Source organism: Myotis myotis, unplaced genomic scaffold (assembly GCF_014108235.1).
Source record: "Myotis myotis isolate mMyoMyo1 unplaced genomic scaffold, mMyoMyo1.p scaffold_m19_p_16, whole genome shotgun sequence".
NCBI lineage: Eukaryota > Metazoa > Chordata > Mammalia > Chiroptera > Vespertilionidae > Myotis > Myotis myotis.
In genome coordinates, this window is record NW_023416320.1 from 34,648,535 (window position 1) to 34,667,885 (window position 19,351).

At 41.5% G+C, this 19,351-nt stretch overlaps 1 protein-coding gene and 1 pseudogene across 3 annotated transcripts in view; one reads left to right on the forward strand and one right to left on the reverse strand.

Moving 5' to 3' along the window:
* ADHFE1 (alcohol dehydrogenase iron containing 1) overlaps positions 1-19,351 on the forward strand; it is a 58,125-nt gene that overhangs the window by 10,171 nt on the left and 28,603 nt on the right. For all 3 annotated transcript variants that reach the window (XR_004972509.1, XR_004972510.1, XM_036338405.1), the window contains exons 7-13: positions 130-207; positions 1,890-1,995; positions 4,783-4,935; positions 6,714-6,812; positions 9,407-9,485; positions 9,651-9,747; positions 12,313-12,470. Coding sequence is in view for 1 of the 3 variants with exons in the window: in XM_036338405.1 (XP_036194298.1) it covers positions 130-207; positions 1,890-1,995; positions 4,783-4,935; positions 6,714-6,812; positions 9,407-9,485; positions 9,651-9,747; positions 12,313-12,470 (770 nt within the window). In the remaining 2 variants the exon portion in view is untranslated. The remainder of the gene's footprint in view (positions 1-129; positions 208-1,889; positions 1,996-4,782; positions 4,936-6,713; positions 6,813-9,406; positions 9,486-9,650; positions 9,748-12,312; positions 12,471-19,351) is intronic.
* LOC118670903 lies at positions 2,113-2,834 on the reverse strand (annotated as a pseudogene).

The window sequence follows — 19,351 nt, forward strand, 5'->3', positions numbered from 1 at the left end:
ACACCAGACAAGCAGTGGGGGCAGGAAAGCTTCCTTCTAACTTAGCTCCTTATATCCTAAGGCTGAATTAAGTGTCGCCACTGACCTTTACTTAGATGCTTTATTGATATTCATATTATTTTTTTCAAGTCCCAACTACTTCAGGAACTGGGAGTGAAACTACCGGAGTTGCCATTTTTGACTATGAGCCTTTGAAAGTAAAAATTGGTAAGAACTTTGCTCTTAACTTGTTAAGTTATTTTACCTTTCAAACTAGCCCCTTTTACTTTAACAATCAAGGAGCTATATAGTTAAGGGAACGGTATATACATGTACACATTTTCTTTCTTTTTCTAAGTATATGTGAAAATATTAAACAATCTAATGAACTTCTTTTTGGGAATTACCCAGAAAATATATTGAAATGCCATGAATCTTGATTGGCTATTTCTCTGTGCAAGTTAGTGGCTGTATGTCAATGATAAAGAGTTATTCCCTTTCTTGGACATCTTTTTTTTTTATTTTTTTAAATATATTTTATTGATTTTTTACAGAGAGGAAGGGAGAGAGATAGAGAGTTAGAAACATCAATGAGAGAGAAACATCGATCAGCTGCCTCCTGCACACTCCCTACTGGGGATGTGCCCGCAACCCAGGTACATGCCCTTGACCGGAATCGAACCTGGGACCCTTCAGTCCGCAGGCCGACGCTCTATCCACTGAGCCAAACCAGTTTCGGCCTTGGACATCTTTTTAAATTAATTTTGTTGAGATATAATTTTTAAAAAATATTTTTTATTGATCTCAAAGAGGAAGGTAGAGGGAGAGAGAGATAGAAACATCAATGATGAGAGAGAATCATTGATTGCCTGCTTTCTGCACACTCCCTACTGGAGATCGAGCCTGCAACCTGGGCATGTGCCCTTGACTGGAATCGAATCCAGGACCCTTTAGTCCACAGGCTGATGCTCTATCCACTGAACAAAACTGGCTAGGGTGAGATATCATTTTTATATAATAAAATGCATACATTTTAAGAGCCTGGTTTGATGGATTTTGACAAATATAAGCACCCATGTAACTACTACCTACCCCAATCAAGATATAAAACATCACCCTAGATAACCCCTCCAGCCCCATTCCCAAATCACCACTGTTCTGCTTTTCATTTCCTTTGTCCTTTTTAGCCTATCTTCTTCTCTCTCAGCTGAGGTGGTAAAAATGTCCCTCTACTTGAGTCTGGCTCAGTATCCTTCTTTCAGGACTTTGCAGCAGAATAAATTGACATTCAACCACATATTTATAGTAACTTCTCTTTTTTAAATTAAAGTACATTATCCTTTGACATCAAGAAATAATAGTTACCAACACCGAAATTCTACCTTTCAATTTTTAAAAGACTTTTCCATGATGTTACCTAATGTGATCCTTACAACATCTCAGCGAGGGATGGAAGCGCTGTGATTGGATAGTCTAATCTCATGGAGAACTCAGGGAGACGAAGTGACTTGCCCAAAGACACAGGGTAAATTGCAGAGCAAAGACCCAAACCAGCAGTGAGCTAGTAAACCAGCTCCCTGGCATTTAATAATTAAACAAGCCCTGGTTTGTAGCACTTGCCAGTTTCTGTGGTACAAATATTCCCACCGTAGTCAGTGATGTCACTCAGCCTGCCCTTGGGAAGAGACACACATACTTGGCTCCTGTGAACGGAAAGGAGCGTCCTCTCCACTGACAAGCCCAGGTTTCTGACTCCAGATCTCTCTCCACTGCTCCTTGCAGCCTCTCTACGTGAGAATGACTCTTATCTCATAATTTTTATATTTTAGGATAATTTGTTATCCTCACGTTATTTAATGTTTTTAAGTGAAGTCCATGCCTATAGCCTCCATTGAAAATCCCTGTCCTAGGCATTGGTTCCCGCGCCATCAAACCCACGCTGGGACTGATTGACCCTCTGCACACCCTGCACATGCCTGACCGGGTGGTCGCCAACAGTGGCTTCGATGTGCTTTGGTAGGTACCTGGAGGGGCATGTTCGGTACCTGGGTCTATGGACAGTATTTTGTTTTTTATTTATTTTTTTAAAGAACAATAACACCTTTATTTCATGAGCTAAGATAGGAGGGGGACTTATTTGCCTTTCTGGGCCTTGATTTTCCTCAGCTAGAACTCCAGGTCCTTGCCTTCTAATTCATAACCATCTCCTCAGCCAAGTCTGGTCTTGGAGTGATGCATGCAAGAAGCTTGCCCTCTCGGAATTGCTCCTCTGGAAGACTGCTGATTGTGGCATTCTTTTCCCTTTCATCATATTTCTTCTGAATTTTCCTTGATCGCTTTTTGTTTAAAATCTCTTCCTCCTCAGAGTCTACTTGACCCCCTTCTTGCAGCCCCGAGGCAGTGCCTAGTGGGACTCGTACCACCGCGGGTACCATGTGCTGTCAATGAGCAGGATACAGTTCTTTACGAGGGTCTTGGTGCAGACCAGTTCATTGTTGGATGCATTCGGGACAACATCAATAATCCTTGTTTTGTGCATATAATACTCTGAGTCCCAGGAGAAGTTGCTCACGTCCAGCCTCAAAGCTCCCTACTTCTTGTTGCCTCTCCGCACACAGACTGGGTGTGTATGCAAGGGCCAGTCGTAGTGTCGACAGCAGGATATCTCAGCTCATATTTTCAGTTCTTGTGGTAGGGCTTTCTCTTGCCCCAGGTCTTGCGGTGCTTGCGCCAGTGGTTCTGAGAGATGCCCATGCTCGACACCAGCTGGAAAGAATGCAGTGTTTTCTTACTGAAATTACTTACTAAGCATTCATTGATTAGCACGCCACAGCAACCCCGCTTGAACTGTCATCATTCCCTTTCCTAGATGAAAACAAGGACACTGTTAGTGAGTAGGTTAGTGAATAAGTGAGGCCCTGGGTGAGCCAGAAACCTACTATTCAGGATGGACTATCCCAGCCACAGCTGTGGCCACAGGGACATGGCAAAAGGAGCAGCCGGAGCTGGCATGCCTTGTGGCTACACTAACCAAGGAGTGCCCAGGGCTGCCACAACACGGAAGAAGGCAGGGAGGGGAGCTGACATCCCCTGAACTGGACCGTGCACACTGTGTCAGCACTTTATACACATAATCACTTTACCACAGCTCTGTGCCAGGTGAGAACTACCTTTGAGATGTTTAGTAACTTACGCATAGTCTACCGCAGGCTCCCTGGGCTTTAGCTCCGTGTGCGATAGCTTCCTAATCAGTGGCTTCTACCATAGACCTCGCTTCTGAGCTCCAGGCCATTCATTCCAGTGGCTTCATGGAGGTCCCATGGGCACTTCACATTCAGCATGTCCCAAATTACCCTATTTCATCCATTTTCACACACACATTTTTTTCATATTCTAACATCTCAAATCAGAAAATATTTTAAAATCTGTAGCATGGCAGGTATAGTTTTTAAATGGAAATTTGATAAAATCTGATAATTCTTTTAATTTCCAATAAATCGTCCCTGTCCTCCCCGTCTCCCACCAACATGTCCCATGGCTTCTCCTCCTGAGTCCCTTAACGTAGTGAGCAGCAGGACTCAGTATGGACATCTTCTTTCTCTAATGCCCACACTAGCCAGCAGAATCTCTCTTAGATATGCTCCCTCCTGTCAGGCCTCATTGCTCCTGCCTTGGTTTAGGCCTACCCCAGCTCTTGCCTGAATGGTTGCAGTAGTCTCCTCATCAGTCAGCCTGTTTCCATCCCATAGTCCTTCCTCCTGTCTTCCATGCTGGCCTCATCAAGCTTGTAGAATCAATACACACACACACACACACACACACCTATCTCTACCTTGCAAGTCTTTCAACCCCTGCTATCCAATGTCCAAATTCCTTTGGCCTTGGAATGTTCCCAACGCTCTGCTCTTTATCTGTTTGGATGACTCAGCTTTCAATTCCACTGGAGCGTTCTCTCCCTGATGGAACCTTTTCTGACCCTCACCTTCCCTCTCCTCAAGTACAACTGACCACTTCGTCCTTTGCTCTCCCCCACCGGGGGGCCTGTACATTGCTTCTGACACATCCCTCTCTTCACATCCCTGTCTCCCTCAGTGCAGTGTGAGCTTGGTGAAGGCAGAACCATCTTACTCACTTATCTGTCCCTGCCTCTTGCAAACCAACTGTCACTCCATATGTACTCAATTAATAGCTATTAAAGTTCACACAAGCAGGAAGCAACAGAGTAAGGATTCAAATCCAGGTCTCCAAATCCATGGCCTGTTTTTTTCACTACATTACGCTGCTTACCAAAAAATTGGAGAAAATTGTGTTCAACTCCTTCCTGGTCAAAGTTGTCAGTACTTTTAAGAGTCGTCCCCTAACAACTTGGAAATAAGATTACCCGCCCTAACTGGAAGCTACATAATAAATTTATAATGGACCAAAGTAGCCACCTTTAAGTGAAGAACTCAGGCCCAAAGACTTCACTGTCAATCAAAAGCGGTGGGAGGGAGTTCAGAAGAAAGAATGATGGTAGTTGCCCTTCTAAGTATTTTCCAAGGAAGAGAACACCTCCCCTGAGGAATCTGCCCCTGGGACCCAGTGGCCAGTTCTGAAGATGGACACACCCATGAATTCAACCTTAGAGGCAATTCCCCTTGCTAGGACTTTGTGGGGCTGACTAGTGGACTGCATTGTGGTTATCAGTACCACATAGCATATCCACAGTGGAGTGAGTACATTTCCAAGAGAGTTTGTAATCATAATGGAGGGGGGAAGGAAGACCATGTTTTCAATCTGTGTATTTTAAATATTTCTCATTAGCCATGCCCTGGAGTCCTACACTGCCCTTCCCTACCACATGCGGAGCCCCTGCCCTTCAAATCCCATCTCCCGGCCAGCCTACCAGGGCAGCAACCCGATCAGTGACATTTGGGCAGTCCACGCACTGCGGATCGTCGCTAAGTATCTGAAGAGGTATGCCACCCAGAGGGAATGGAAATAGAACAGAAAAACCACATTCCACCCTTATGTAAAATGTAGCATGCCAGATCCTGACATGTCCTAAGTCTGTTCACCAAAAGGTCCGTCAATGGACGTAGAGAAGCCTCAGAAAGCTTCTGGGAAGATGAGAGGAATTGGAGGGGGTTGGGGGGGGCAGGGGAGGGGAGGGGCACACATGTGAAGACAGCTGAAAACTGGGTCCTTCAGTCTGAGAAGGGTAAACTAGGGGTCCCTAATTTATGAAAGATGCAGCTACAAGGTTTATTCATTGACGCCTCAAAACATAAGCTAGGATGAGGAGAAATGTCCTTTGAGATTTGGCTACCGATGCCAGACAAGAGAGCCACAGAGGCAGATGTTGGCTGTGCCCATCGGGGCCCTGGGCAAAGGCACACGAAATCGGCCCAGTGAGCACACTTGGAGGAGCTAAATAGAAGCATTAAATGTGTGGAGTTGTCTGTCCCAGGAGACACAAAATGCTTCCTAAAAGGTTATGAAAGATTTATGAATGACATAGCCAGAATAGGCTCCTGGGAGAGCAAATATATACTTAGAGATGAAAGCTGATCTCGGAGACATGAAGACATCTGCAAAGTCAGACTCACTTGTGTACCTATGCATAAGGGAGGGAAAGCACACAGCAGTTTAGGCCTAGAGGTGAGCACGGTGCCTCCTCTGGCCCTGAGCTGGAAGCTGCTCTGGAGAGGGGACTGAGCCGGGGAAGGGACACAGAACTATTTCAGGCCCAGGGACAATCGGGAAGCACAGAAGCATTTGACTGGGTAGAAGCGCATACAGATAACTGTCAGCCGGGTGTTTGGGCAGGAGCAGCAGTGGGAGGTGAGGGGGTAAAACGGACAGAGGAAAGACTGAAGCGCCATCATTTCCTATTTTACCTTGTTATTCAGGGGACACAGAGCGAACAACTGGGTTTTGGAAAGGAGACTCAAACGCCCAACCATTCCAAATGAAAGCGGGGGAAACGCCGTGGCACTCTTATTTCATAACAGGAACCCTTAACTCCAGGAAAAATCGCAAAAAAAAAAGCAAGTGGGAAGTGGTTTGCTTGGCAGTCTCGGGCTTCATCCCCAGGACAAGCAGTGAGCTGCATCTGAAAGGGGCCTTTGAGAATTTGCTTTTCCGAAGTGGCACCAGGGACAAATAGAGCCAGCAAAACCTTGTCCTACAATAACATCCCACTTCCACAATAATAAATATTAAAATAACATGTGCAGTTTCTACAGATAACAAAAGAGGTCTCCAGTGGGTCCAATCGGGGCAGTGTCACAGGAAGAAAGATGGCTGGGCGGGCTGCAGGTAGCCCCAGGCGACAAGGACTCACTGCAGAGAACCCATCTGGGCCCTGTGCACTCTGAGTGTGTGTTTACTCTGAGCCCATTCACAGCTGCAGTCAAGGTCATTGACAAATGAAGAAGAAGAATGAGTCTCAGGGCACTTGGCTAGAGCGGCTCTCACAATCCAAGGGTCAGTGCGCTGCCTCCCCTGACACTTTTATCACATGAACAGCCTGACAGCGTATTTATTATGCCTCTGCTGAAACCATTGATGAGAAAATATGTTTACCCTCAGCCTTCCTTTAGAAGACAAGATGTCATGTGAATAACTTGCCTAATTTTTCTTCCTACCAAGTACCGTTTCTTTTTTTCCAGCTCTTTCCCTAAGGCGGCTCTTTATTCGATAGGAAATGCCAATGCTGATATGTTATTGTTAGGAATTTATATCATCCACAGGGCTGTCAGAAATCCCGATGATCTTGAAGCAAGGTCCAGTATGCACTTGGCAAGTGCTTTTGCTGGCATTGGCTTTGGAAATGCTGGTGTTCATCTGTGGTGAGCGAATTGGAGATTTTATTTCTTTACCTAAGCTGCTGCTCTTAAATTTTTAATATGTTTATAACTTAGGACAGGTGGTGATATTTAAATATGTTATAGAAAGAAGATATTTAACTTAAGGTCCTGGAATGTTTTCTTAATTCAAATGTAATTTATTGGGTCACAGATTTTTTTTGTGTGTAACAATTTATTGAGATATAATTCGCACATTATATAATTCACCTATTTTAAATGTGCAATTCAGTGGTTTTTAGTATATTCACAGTTACCATTACCACAATCAGTTTTAGGACATTTTATCACCCAAAAAAAGAAATTCTATATGTCTTAGCCTTCACCTGCCAATACTCCTATACCCCCAGTCTTACACAACTACTAATCTACTTTCTCTTTATAGATTTGCCTATTCTGGGCATTTCATACAAATAGGATCATATAATATCTGGTCTTTTGTGTCTGGCTTCTTTAACGTAGCATAATGCTTCCATGGTTCATTCATGCATGTATCAGTACTTCATTCCATGTTATTGCCAAATAATATTCCATTGTGTTGCTTTTTCACATTTTATTTATTCATTCATCAGGTGATGGACATTTGGGTTGTTTCCACTTTTTGGCTATTGTGAATAATGCTGCTATGAACATTTTTCATTTCTGTTGATTATATATACCTGGGAGTGGAATTGCTGGTAATTGTTTAAATTTTGAGGAACTCCCCAACTGTTTTTCACAGCAACTGCATCATTTTACATTCCCACCAGCAGTGGATGAGGGTTCTGATTTCTCCACATACTCTGCATGTGTTGTGGGGGATTTTTAAAACCTCAAATGCAGAATTTTGTCTTCTAATCTCTCACAAAAAGAGAGATCAGAGTCTTTGCCAATAGCCCAGAATCTGTTTGATCAGAACTTTACTGGTATATTGCCTTCAAATTGAACACCAGTGAACATGGAGAATTAAGAATTTGCTAGGGGGAGTACAATAAAATAAATGGTCTCCCCCCAAACTCTGCTGCTGAGAGGAGCACAGATTGTCACTACTTTTCTAAAAAGCAAGTGAGCAAAATCCCCCCAAAGTTTGAAAAATGTGTTTACCTTTGTCCCACTAATTTTACTTCTAGAATGTAGCCTTAAAAAATACCATGTGATCAAAGAATTTCCTAATAAGGCTAATCACCTAAGTGTTATTTATAATTGAAAAATGTGGAAGCAACCTAAATTTCCAACAGATTAGGAAGGTTGACCAAAGTGCAGTACTCAAAGAATAAAATAAGGCTATTAAAAATAATGCTTTAAAAGAATAAAAAATGATATGGGAAAATGTTTACAAAGAATATTAAGTAACAAAAGCATTGTTTAAAACTGAATGCAGAGTGTGATCATATATTAAAGACGTGCATAAAAAGACTAGAAGGAAATATTCAATCATGGTTATCTTGAAGAAATAGAATTATGGATTCTTTTAATTTTTTACAAAGAACATATACAACTGTTAAAATTAAAAAATTAATTAAAATATTGGCTATAATTAGAAAGGTGCCCTTGAAAGCTACATGAACCCTTTCACGTCATGAAGGCACACTGGGAAATAATTTTCTGAATACTTTGGAGCCTGAGAAATGTAAAACATATCCCAAAATCCCAAACAACTCAGAGGACCCATAGCCTTCGATCTGTCTCATGAAAGATGGTAGGCTAGGGCCCATCCCCCCTTTTTTTTGCTAGATTATCATACACTTCACCAAATATTTCATCTTTCTATGAAATGTAAACTTTTTGGTGAATAAGCACAAAGCCATCCAATATAATCCATATCAATAGACTTACAGGCCATTTTACTATTATAAAATATTTTATTTTTAATACGTTAATTGTAACGATACTAACTTCTAACAATGTATATCTCCTGAATCATCTATTAAACTATAATATTATCCTATTTGTTCATTAAGAATTCAAGAGGATATAAATAGTTTTTCCATTCCCCCCCCTCAAATATTCCCATAAATAAAAATCATGGTGCTGTTTCTTGAAAGTCTTTCAGACTAGAATAATCATTTATGATTCAACTCCATTAGTATATAACATTCTAAAGGATGTATTGATCATTGGTGGGACAGATCACTGATGGGTCAAACTTGCATGTCTAATGTATCACATCTTGGTTTATAAATCTCCCACTGACATGGTTAGCTTGTGCAGGGACACGCTGCCAAAATATTGCAGAGCAAGATAAAAAACGCATGCCCTGAAATGTATTAAAGAAACTTCAAAGTGAATTCTCAATTTCTTGAAGATTATACGGCTAACCAATGTATTTGGGGAGAATCTTCTGTATTAACATGTTTTAATGGTATACAATTTTATGAGCATTTGAATTTGAATATTTCAGAGGTTTTAATATGAATAACACCAAATATCGAGTGCATAACAGTATTTTTTATTGCAAAGAAAACAAAATGGATAAACTTTGTGAGATAAAGGTATTGTCTAGAGACTGTGAAGAGCTCTCCCATAAGAGTGAGTATCTTTCTTTTGTCTTGAATTTCTGATATCTTTATGTCAACATAAAGGCTTCCTTTCTTTTCTAGCCATGGAATGTCTTACCCGATTTCAGGCTTAGTGAAGACATATAAAGCAAAGCAGTATAATGTGGATCACCCATTGGTGGTAAAATCATAATACATTTTTTAATTAAGTCTTATATTCCTTGCAATTGCTATAAATGTATTTGTCAATTCTTGATTGCTCGGAGTACAGGGTAATTTAATATCTAGAACAAGCAGGTTGGAGGCCAGTTTTGCCCATCAGTCACCATGTTTTGTTTCTCCGCAGCCTCATGGCCTTTCTGTGGTGCTCACCTCCCCAGCTGTGTTCACTTTCACAGCCCAGATGTTCCCTGAGCGGCACCTGGAGACGGCAGAAATATTGGGTACGAATCATTACTTGTAATCCTGTGACCCACATAGGTGGAACACTTCTTAGGTCTGATTCCAAAGATAAACCATAAAGGATAATACTAAAAAAATGTCGCTTTGAGGTAGTTTAATAATAACTTGTCACTGACCTGCACAATTTAGTGCTAAAATTTTATAATTGTATGTTCTAATATTCTGGTAACAGTGAAATGGAACCAAATATTGCTTATGTTAACTTTGGAGTAATCATATTTCCAGTTTTCATCCCCAATGAAAGTGAAAGTCTTTACATACTACAAATGTGGTAAATGATTTTGGTGTGTTTAATAGGTAATAAAATGAATCTAATTCCCAATTATAGAGAGTCTAAACAACTAGAAACTGTATAAAAAGATCCCCAAAGGCGAATATTTTTGCTGCTCTGTAGAATAAGTAATGTCTGTAATAAATTTCCAGCAATGCCTTTTGAATCTTACAAGAAATAAAATTATATTCAGGATAGCTTAGTTTAGTAAAATTTTGGTATTTTTTCTAAGACAAAAAGGTCTTTTAAGTACACTTGAGTATTTGATTAACTGTCCAAACATCTTATTCCCCTACTTGTGTTTAGGGTAGGAAGGGAAAGTCTAAAAGAAAACTTCATTATACTCCTCTAGCACCAGCCGTTGGAGAGATGATTTCCAAGAAGGTGGGAATGACCACAGACATCCTTCCGCGGGGCCTCTTCATTCCCACTCCTCTCTCACTCTGACATTTGTGCTTCCAGCATGTTCAGGAAAGAAGTCCAGGGCTTGGTTTTCCAGTATGTGCTGTCGGAAATGTGATGCCACCTTTACCAAGGGTCTCATGTTCCTTTTTCCCTTTGGGACTAGGGATGTTGTTCAGCCATTTGTTGGGACTTAGATGCCTTTGGAAATATGCAAACAGTGTAAACAGACAGGATCCCACATAGTACATGGATGATAAATGGGAAAATCTTAGAGAACTTTCAGGTAACATTCCAGGCAACCACCAAAATTACTGAGAAAGCGATTCCTCTGTTAGACAAAACCCAGGCCGGGAGAACCCACCAGTTTTTTTCTTGTGGCATCGGAAATTTTGATTAATATTATTCTATATGTGGCCATTAATATTTTGATTCCCTAAGTAATCTCAGGTTTTCTTAGTTTTATACCAATGTATTCACTTTCCTACCCTCTCTTTTTTTCCAAAACACTTCATAGAAAAACCCAGAGGTTTTGGTGGTGTGTTTTATGGCAGCAATCCCAAGAAAATAAAAATCTCATAAATCTCGTATCGTATGTTGCCTCTCCACCTACTCCATATTTTAGCTGCTGCTGTGTAATATACACTGGTCTTGTCAGGCAAGGTTTACCTTCCTGCCCAGCTGCTCCAGCAATCAGCCCCATATCTGGTTCTACTTATCCTTTTCCAGGATTACTAAACCACTTCTCATTGTCCTAGGAGAGAGAGGTTAAGATTGGCTTAATAATGTGCTTCAGTATGGAAGTGAAACATACATTCCAGTCTCCTTTTGAACAATACCGAGAAAGTGGACTTGGACGACAGCTTGAGGCATCCTGGATAATAACTAAGGCTACATTCCATTTGTAAAGTGCTTCACTTCCAGGCAGTGACTGTGTTCAGCTGGAATAGATGGAGTCAGGGGTGCCAAGGTTTGGGGATCAGGTTCCTTCATCTGGGAGCTTTCACCACCACCCTTCCTAAGGGCAGAGCCCCTTGGCTCTTCCAGACTGATGCCTCTATAATTTCGTGTATTAATTATTCATTATGTCCAAGTTCTGCCCTCTTACATCTCCAACGCTTGTCAACCTTCTTCCCCCTCCACCAACATCACCATCTACATATTAAAAACTGTTTGCTGAGAGTCTTCATGTTCTTGGTTCTGTCTGACTGGTTCTGCAATATGAAGAGGAACCTGCTTTGCCCATTGGTAACAGAGTCCAAAATAAAAACTTTCTATAGCTATAGAGAGGGAATACTTTCCTTCCCTGGCCTCACATGATCCACTTTTGACATCTTCTTCCTTTCTGGCAGTCAGTGTTGGCGTTTTTGTACTTACATAGATCCTTGTCTCACAAAGTGTTTTTGCAAAGGGTTTGTCTCTTCCCGAAAGGTTGCTGTGAGAAAAGACATTGAACATGTAATACCTCTAGATGTCAGCAAATTCCAGGCCTTGGCAGTTACATAAGCTGTGTTTTCTGCCGCAAATGCTCCTTCTTCATTCAAACACCAGCCTTCTTTCTCGGTCTCCTTCCTGGGCCTCTTTTCTTGGCTCTGTTCCTTGTCTTCCCTCCCCACAAGGGGCGAGGAGCCCATTGGAAAGGTGAGAGCCCGGTTAGCCGCCCCAATGGACTCCTCCGCACTGGCCTGGCCCATCTCATTTGTCTTCTGTGGGGCTGCGCGCTGGGCCAGCCTCCATGCGGAGGCACATTGGTGCCCTTGTCCTCCGTGTCAGGGAGCCAGCCGTAGGTTATATATCAGCTATCGTGTGACTGAATTGCACCCAGGGCCAGCTTCCTCCTCTCTGTCTACAGTCGGTGCTTTGTGTCTTCCAGGAGCCGACACCCGCACTGCCAGGATGGCAGATGCTGGGCCCGTTTTGGCAGACGCACTCCGGAAACTCCTACTCGATCTGGATGTGGATGATGGCCTAGCTGCCATTGGCTACTCCAAGGCTGACATCCCCGCATTAGTGAAAGGAACGCTGCCCCAGGTAAGAGATGCAGAGCATCCTCACTCCCTTCTAGCTGCTGCAGGAAAGACAGGGTCCCACCTGGGGCACGTTGGGGGAGATAAAGACTCAGGGGTCCTCCAGCAGCTCCCAGGTCTCCTCCACCAGCTGGCGGCTCTCCCCTTCTGCCCCCGAGGATGGGGCCAAGGCTCCCTTACCTCTATATTCTTCCATAAAACTGGGGCATGTGTGAAACTTTTATGATGGAACTGAAAGGAGCCTTTATAAAAATTCAAGGCAAAAACAACCACATTTACATTGAGGTATGGCAAAATTCCCCTTTTCTCCATTTCTGCTCTTTTAAGAGTCCCCTATAAAACTATACGAAGCTGTTACTAAAGAGCCACTAATACCGTTTTCCATTATAAAGAATTACAGATTCCTACCATTTTGTGTAGAATAGACATGGCCTTTAAATTAAGACTACTACAAAATCACTGTTTTATATATTTGGGGAATTATATATTTTATACGTAAACATATAAAATAATGTCATATGCATATCAGCGTCTTATTTATTTAAATGTTGGTAAAGAATTTAAACTGAACTGCTATCCTTTATTTGGTAGAAAGATTGTAATAGATGTAGAGTTTCCCCTCCCAAGATTCACATGAAGAGAATTCAACCCCCATTGACCTCTCTTCCATTTGGACCAGATACCCCGATACCCCTGTGCTGTAGCATCAGACCCTAACAAGCCAATACCATAAAACAGAGAGCTGGAGTGCTCAGTTTGTGGGGCACACTGTGCCCCCCATGCTGAGTGCTCACTTAGTCCTCCTGTCCAAAATGGGAAAGCCAGGAGCACTTGGACACTGTGAGGACATGGAGATAAGGGATGTCTGCCCAAAGGTGTTCATGACTCTATCCCTGAAATGGGAACAGAGTTAGCTGGAATATCCCCTCACACAGCATCCTGCTCACCCCACTCCCGTTAAGCAAGAGCCTCACACTAGCTTCTTCCCCACTTAGCAAATGCTTAGAAAGTTGAAGTCCCCAGCTCATCTAAGATAATATTTGTACGGGTTCATTCATATCCACAGGAGCCAGGAAGGTAGAAACAGTGAACAAAGTAATTTAAGGCAATGGCAAGTGGTGGGGACTTTGGTGAACTGGAAAAACTCATGGCTTATTTTCAGCTACAATTTAGTATATCCTAGTAGAAATTCAGGTCCCAATGTTGGTAGACCTTCCAGTTTTCAAGAAAAATCCACAGTCTGGATATTTGTATTGAATTCCCTCATGACCCAATGTACAAAGCAAACATGGCCCATGGAACACCAGTTTCCCTGATATAGACTGAAAATCGGTGGACTCTATTGTATCTAAAAATATAAATGAATGAGAAAAGAGGAGTCTCATAGTGTAGCAAAGCTCCCAGGCTAACACAAACTCTTGGTTCTAACCCACAATCCCAGGGACTAAATGGCCAAAAAATATAATCATCCCAATTATTTTATCCAAATCTACTAGACTGTAAGTTCCATAAAGCCTGGAACCTGTCTGTTTTGGTCATCCATCCTCTATTGCATCTAGCATGGGCCAGTAAACATGTTAAATGAGCACATACATGCAACCCTTTCCTCCTATACCAGGTGAGCTTAATGGCTGAATGGTGGTAACTTTTTGAGAAATTTCCTTAGATTGAATAGGAATCACCAATGACAATGAGCAATTGTCCAGGGACACCAGGGACCAAATGGTTATTAGGATTTTGATGTAGTTCTGGCTCTTATAATATAATTCCAGTGATAGTGTCCATTCTGCAGGGGGTTTTCTGAAAAGTTCTGCTTACATAGCCCAGGAAAGTGTTTGGTAATATGTGTTAGTCAACCTCGATGGGTGGTATTCATAATTTTCCGATGGAACTATATGATATTATTGGCCATTTAATTGCTGGTGGCAATGCATCTTCCAGGCATCAGGACACATTGGCAAGTGTTCCCTGTTTTAATTCTACCTTGCTCAGACTTCCGCTTTCAGAAGCTGTTGCAGATTAACATTTGAGTCCATCCACTAAAATAGCAAGTTAATTGGGTGTTCTTCTGAATACATATCGTACTGGGAAGTACAGATAGCAAAACTTTAATTAGCCCTGACTGGTTTGGCTCAGTGGATAGAGCGTTGGCCTGCGGACTGAAGGATCCCAGGTTCGATTCCGGTCAAGGGCATATACCTTGGTTGTGGGCACATCCCCAGTAGGAAGTGTGCAGGAGGCAGCTGATCGATGTTTCTAACTCTCTATCCCTCTCCCTTCCTCTCTGTAAAAAATCAATAAAATATATTTTTTTTAAAAAACTTTAATTAGACAAAACTATTTTTTTTGTTCCACAAAAGATGGAAGGTAAATGGAATCTTTGGCATACAAGTCATGTCCATAAAGTAGGATTCCCTCAGGCTGTATTCATAAAGCAGCCCCAACATGTATGCTGCCTTTTTCTCTTTCGATCATGTTAGAAACATTGTTAATTTAAATGAACTATCAGCCTGGCTGGTGTGGCTCAGTGGTTGAGTGTTGACCTATGAACCAGGTCAGGACATATGCCCGGGTTTCAGGCTCGATCCCCAGTGTGGGTTGTGCAGGAGGCAGCTGATCAATGATTCTCTCTCATCATTGATGTTTCTATCTCTCTTTCCCCCTCTCCCTTCCTCTCTGAAATCAATAAAAATATATTTTTAAAAGTAATAAAATAAATTAACTATCACATTTGGAGCCAAAGTCATATATATAATATACACAATATAAATAATATATATATAATATAGAGACATAGAGATAGGTATGTAAATAGATATAAAGAGAGAGAGAGATAGTCACAGGACTTTAGAACTAATCTTAGTAATAAACTTATCTTGAAAATGAAGAACTACTATGGGGTTTTTTTTGTTTGTTTGGCAACAGTAAACACTTTACAGGAATACTGTGGCAACTTCAGATTTTACACATGGGGCACACTAATCTTCACTTATTAGTATCACAGGGTTTAAGGTAGTGAAGGGGATATAGTGGTTCCTGCAAAAAAGGTTATTTCATGAAGTCAGCATTTGATAAAGCTCCTTTTATGTTCAGCAACGAGGGATCGTTTTTCTCTGGACGGAACAACCAGGCCAGTATTCTTGACCAAACACCGCAGCTCATACTGGCAGCGGCAAAGAGCAGCCCTGTGTGCACAGGCTTCCAACCGCCGTAGCCAGGCTGCAAGGGGAGCGGGCAAGAATAAATTAATCTTCCAAGCTGGATTTCTGAAACTTCTGGAAAGAAACATTTACATTTCAAATCAAAACATTTCATTACTGAGGAGAGCTGTCTACCAAAATGAGCACTTCCACTCCCTGGCAGACAGGCCAGCTGAAATGTTGTTATTTTATGAATGTGCTAAAAGTAGTATGGATTTATTTCAGTGCCCATGTTAATCAGTTGTCCTTCGGTCTTACATGTCTATAAATAATAGCACATTGCAGAACACATCTTAATTCTGAGAGTTTAGCTTGTATATGGCATCGATGATGTGTGTGGGGATATATCACAAATGTTATGTCCTTGCCCCCATTTAACCAGTCGTTGGCGAGGGGGGCGTAGAAATCTGAAATCAGCTTAGCTTGGCCTGACATACTTCTGAGAGTCCTGAACTACTTCACCAAAGATGAACAAGATCATTTTTAAAGGCCTTTTAGCTCATCCAATAAGACTTACTCCATTATTAACCCAATAATGGGACAGCGTTCTTCACTTCTTGACCCTGCCACAAAGGCATACATAGGTCACCATGACCAAGTCTCTGGACCTTGCTACAGAGTTTCAGTGCAAATGAAGAGCTACCATGGAGATCTGCTGGGATGTACAATTTTTTCTTGGCTTTATTCATACTCATCATTATTGACCCCCATTCTTCTCCCATCTGTCCATCCATCCTTCCTTTTTTTAAAAAATTAATTTTTTAATTATGGTAAAATATACCTAACAAAATTAACTACTTTAATCATTTTTAAATATACACTTTAGTGCCATTAAGTACATTTACAATCTTGTGCAACAATCACCACTGTCCATTTCCAGAACTGTTTAATCATCCCAAATAGAAGCTCTGCTCTATTGTGTAATGGTAAATAATATTACCATTCCCCCTCTGTCCCTTTCCCCCAACCCCTGGTAACCTCTATTCTCCTTTCTATCTTTATGAATTTGCCTGTTCTAGGTACTTCATGCAAGTGGAATTATACAATATTTGTCCTGTCGTTTTGCCTAGTTCACTTAGCATGATGTCTTCAATGTTTTAGAACTTCATTCCTTTTTGTAGCTGACTAATATCCCAGTGTGTGGATATACCGTATCTTGCTTATCCATTCATCTGCAGATAGACATTTTGGGTTGATTCCACCTCGGCTCTTGTGAATAGTGCTGCTAGGAACATTGGTTTACAAGTATCTGTTTTAGTCCCTGACTTCAATTTATTTGGGTAATTCCATGTTTAATTTTTTTGAGGAACTGCCAAGCTATTTTCCACGGTGGCCACACCATTTTACATTCCCACCAACAATGCTCAAGGGTTCCAGTTTCTCCACATCTAACACTTTTAAACACTTGTTATTTTCCTTTTTTTAATTAGTCATTCTAATGGGTGTGAGTGGAAATTCATTGTGGTTCTGACTTGTATTTTCCTAATGACTAATGATGTTGAGCTTTTTCCATGTACTTATTGCCTATTTATATTATCTTCCTTAAAGAAATGTCTAGTCAAGTCCTTTGCCTATTTTTTCCCTTCCTTTTTTAAAAATATTTTTTTATTGATTTTAGAGAGGAAGGGAGAAAGAGATAGAAACATCAATGATAAGAGAGAGTCATTGATCAGCTGCCTCCTGCATGCCCCACACTGGGGATCGAGCCTGCAACCTGGGCATGTGATCCTACCAAAAATCGAACCGTGACCTCCTAATTCATAGGTTGACGCTCAAACATTGAGCCACGCTGGCCAGGCTGCCTTTTTTTTTAATCCTCACCCAAGGACATGCTTACATTGATTCTAGAGAGAGAGAAAGTGAGAGGGAGAGAGAGAAATAGCGATCAGTTGCCTCCCATATGTGCCCTGACTGGGGATCAAACCCACAACCCTTGGGTGCATGGGACCACTCCAACCAACTGAGCCACACTGGCCAGGGATCCTTTGCCTATTTTTGAATTGGGTTGTCTGGGAGGTTTTTTTTGTTAAGTTGTAGCAATTATTTGTATATTCTGGATATTAATCCCTTATCAGGTATCTGACTTACAAATATTTTTCCCATTCTATTAGTTATATTTTCATTCTTTTGATAGTGTCTTCTGATGCATAAAAGTTTTTAATTTTGATGTAGTCCAATTTATCTGCTTTTTCTTTTGTTGCCTATGTTTTTGGGATCATCCAAAAAATCATAGCCAAATCCAATGTATGAAGATTTTCCCCTATTTTCTTCTAAGAATTTTAAGGTTTAGCTCTTAGATTTAGGTTCATTTTGAATTAATTCTTTTCATTCTTCCTGTTACTTAAGAAAGACTTAGTGAAGTCATACTATATATAATCCATTGTATGGAATACAGTGAGGAGGGCAAGTCCTTTCCCTTTCTCATGGAGCTTACATCCCAATGAGGAAAGACAGACAATGGACATCTAATAAAACCTTTAAATAAGATACAAGTAAAATCATTTTAGATACTGATAAGTGTATGGAAGAAATCTTGGTGATTTCATGTAGTGTCGAGGGAACTCCAACAAAGGTGGTCAGAGAAGGCCTCTAGTTGGAGCTGGAGGCAGCCAAGTGAAGATCTGGGAGAAGCACCCCAGGCAGAGGGGAAAGACTAAGACGTGGTGAAGATCAGCATTGTCATAGGACTGAATGGGGATGGTGGGACTAAGTGAGATGAACCGATGAGAGAAGAGGTAGAGCTGGAGTGAAAACCAGGGCCAGATAAGGTGGCATTAAAGGCTATGGTTTTGTCCTAATTGCAATGGGAAGTCATTGGAGAGCATTAAGCAAGGGAATGGTATGATCAGATTTATAACAGTGGGGGATAAGGGAGGGATGGGAGGGGAGGGGCCACAGGGAGAAATGCTGCCATTAGCCATTTGCCTCTAGGGGGTGAGAGTGGAGCAAAAGGTAAAACATTTTTATTAAATTAAAAAGAAAAGAGGCCTTTCAAGTAGAACAGAGGAGTGGAGGTGACTTAGACTTGGACTGTGGTGGAATGGGAGGTGAGAAGCGGTTGGATTTGGGATTTATTTTGCAGGTTGAGCCGACAGACTTGCTGATGGATTTAACACATAGGGAAGGGAAAGAAGAATCAAAGATGGTTCCTAGGTTTTTGCCTTCGTAACTGGGTATCATTTCTGAGATGATGAAAATGGGAGGCAGGGAGGCAAGGTTCTTCTATCTTGTATGTGAATTTTGAGATGCCAAGATCCCCTCCCCCCCCATCTTTATTAATTCAACAAATAACTGTTGAGGACCTATTTCCTCTGTGCTAAGCACTCTGGGAGGTGCTGAGCATGGAGTGAACCCAGCCCTGCCCTCACGGAGCTGCCCTCTTCTACCAGGTGTGCTCCCAAACAAGTGCTTAGCACAAGAAAACAGACCGAGAGACCCAAGCTGCTACATTTTTTAATTTTATTTAGACCCAGAAATTTGGACACAGAGTAGTCATTATAATATCTCTTAATCTCCTGTCCCAGAGAAATCAAGGAGCCACCGATGAAAGTATAAATAGCAAAGGCATGTGCTGGCTAGCTCTGCTGACTTGATTCAATAATCAATGGAAAAATTAAGCAAGTCACCGAATTCGGTTGCAAAGGTAGAGATAAAACCTTAGTTACTATTTAAAAAGAAGTCCCTT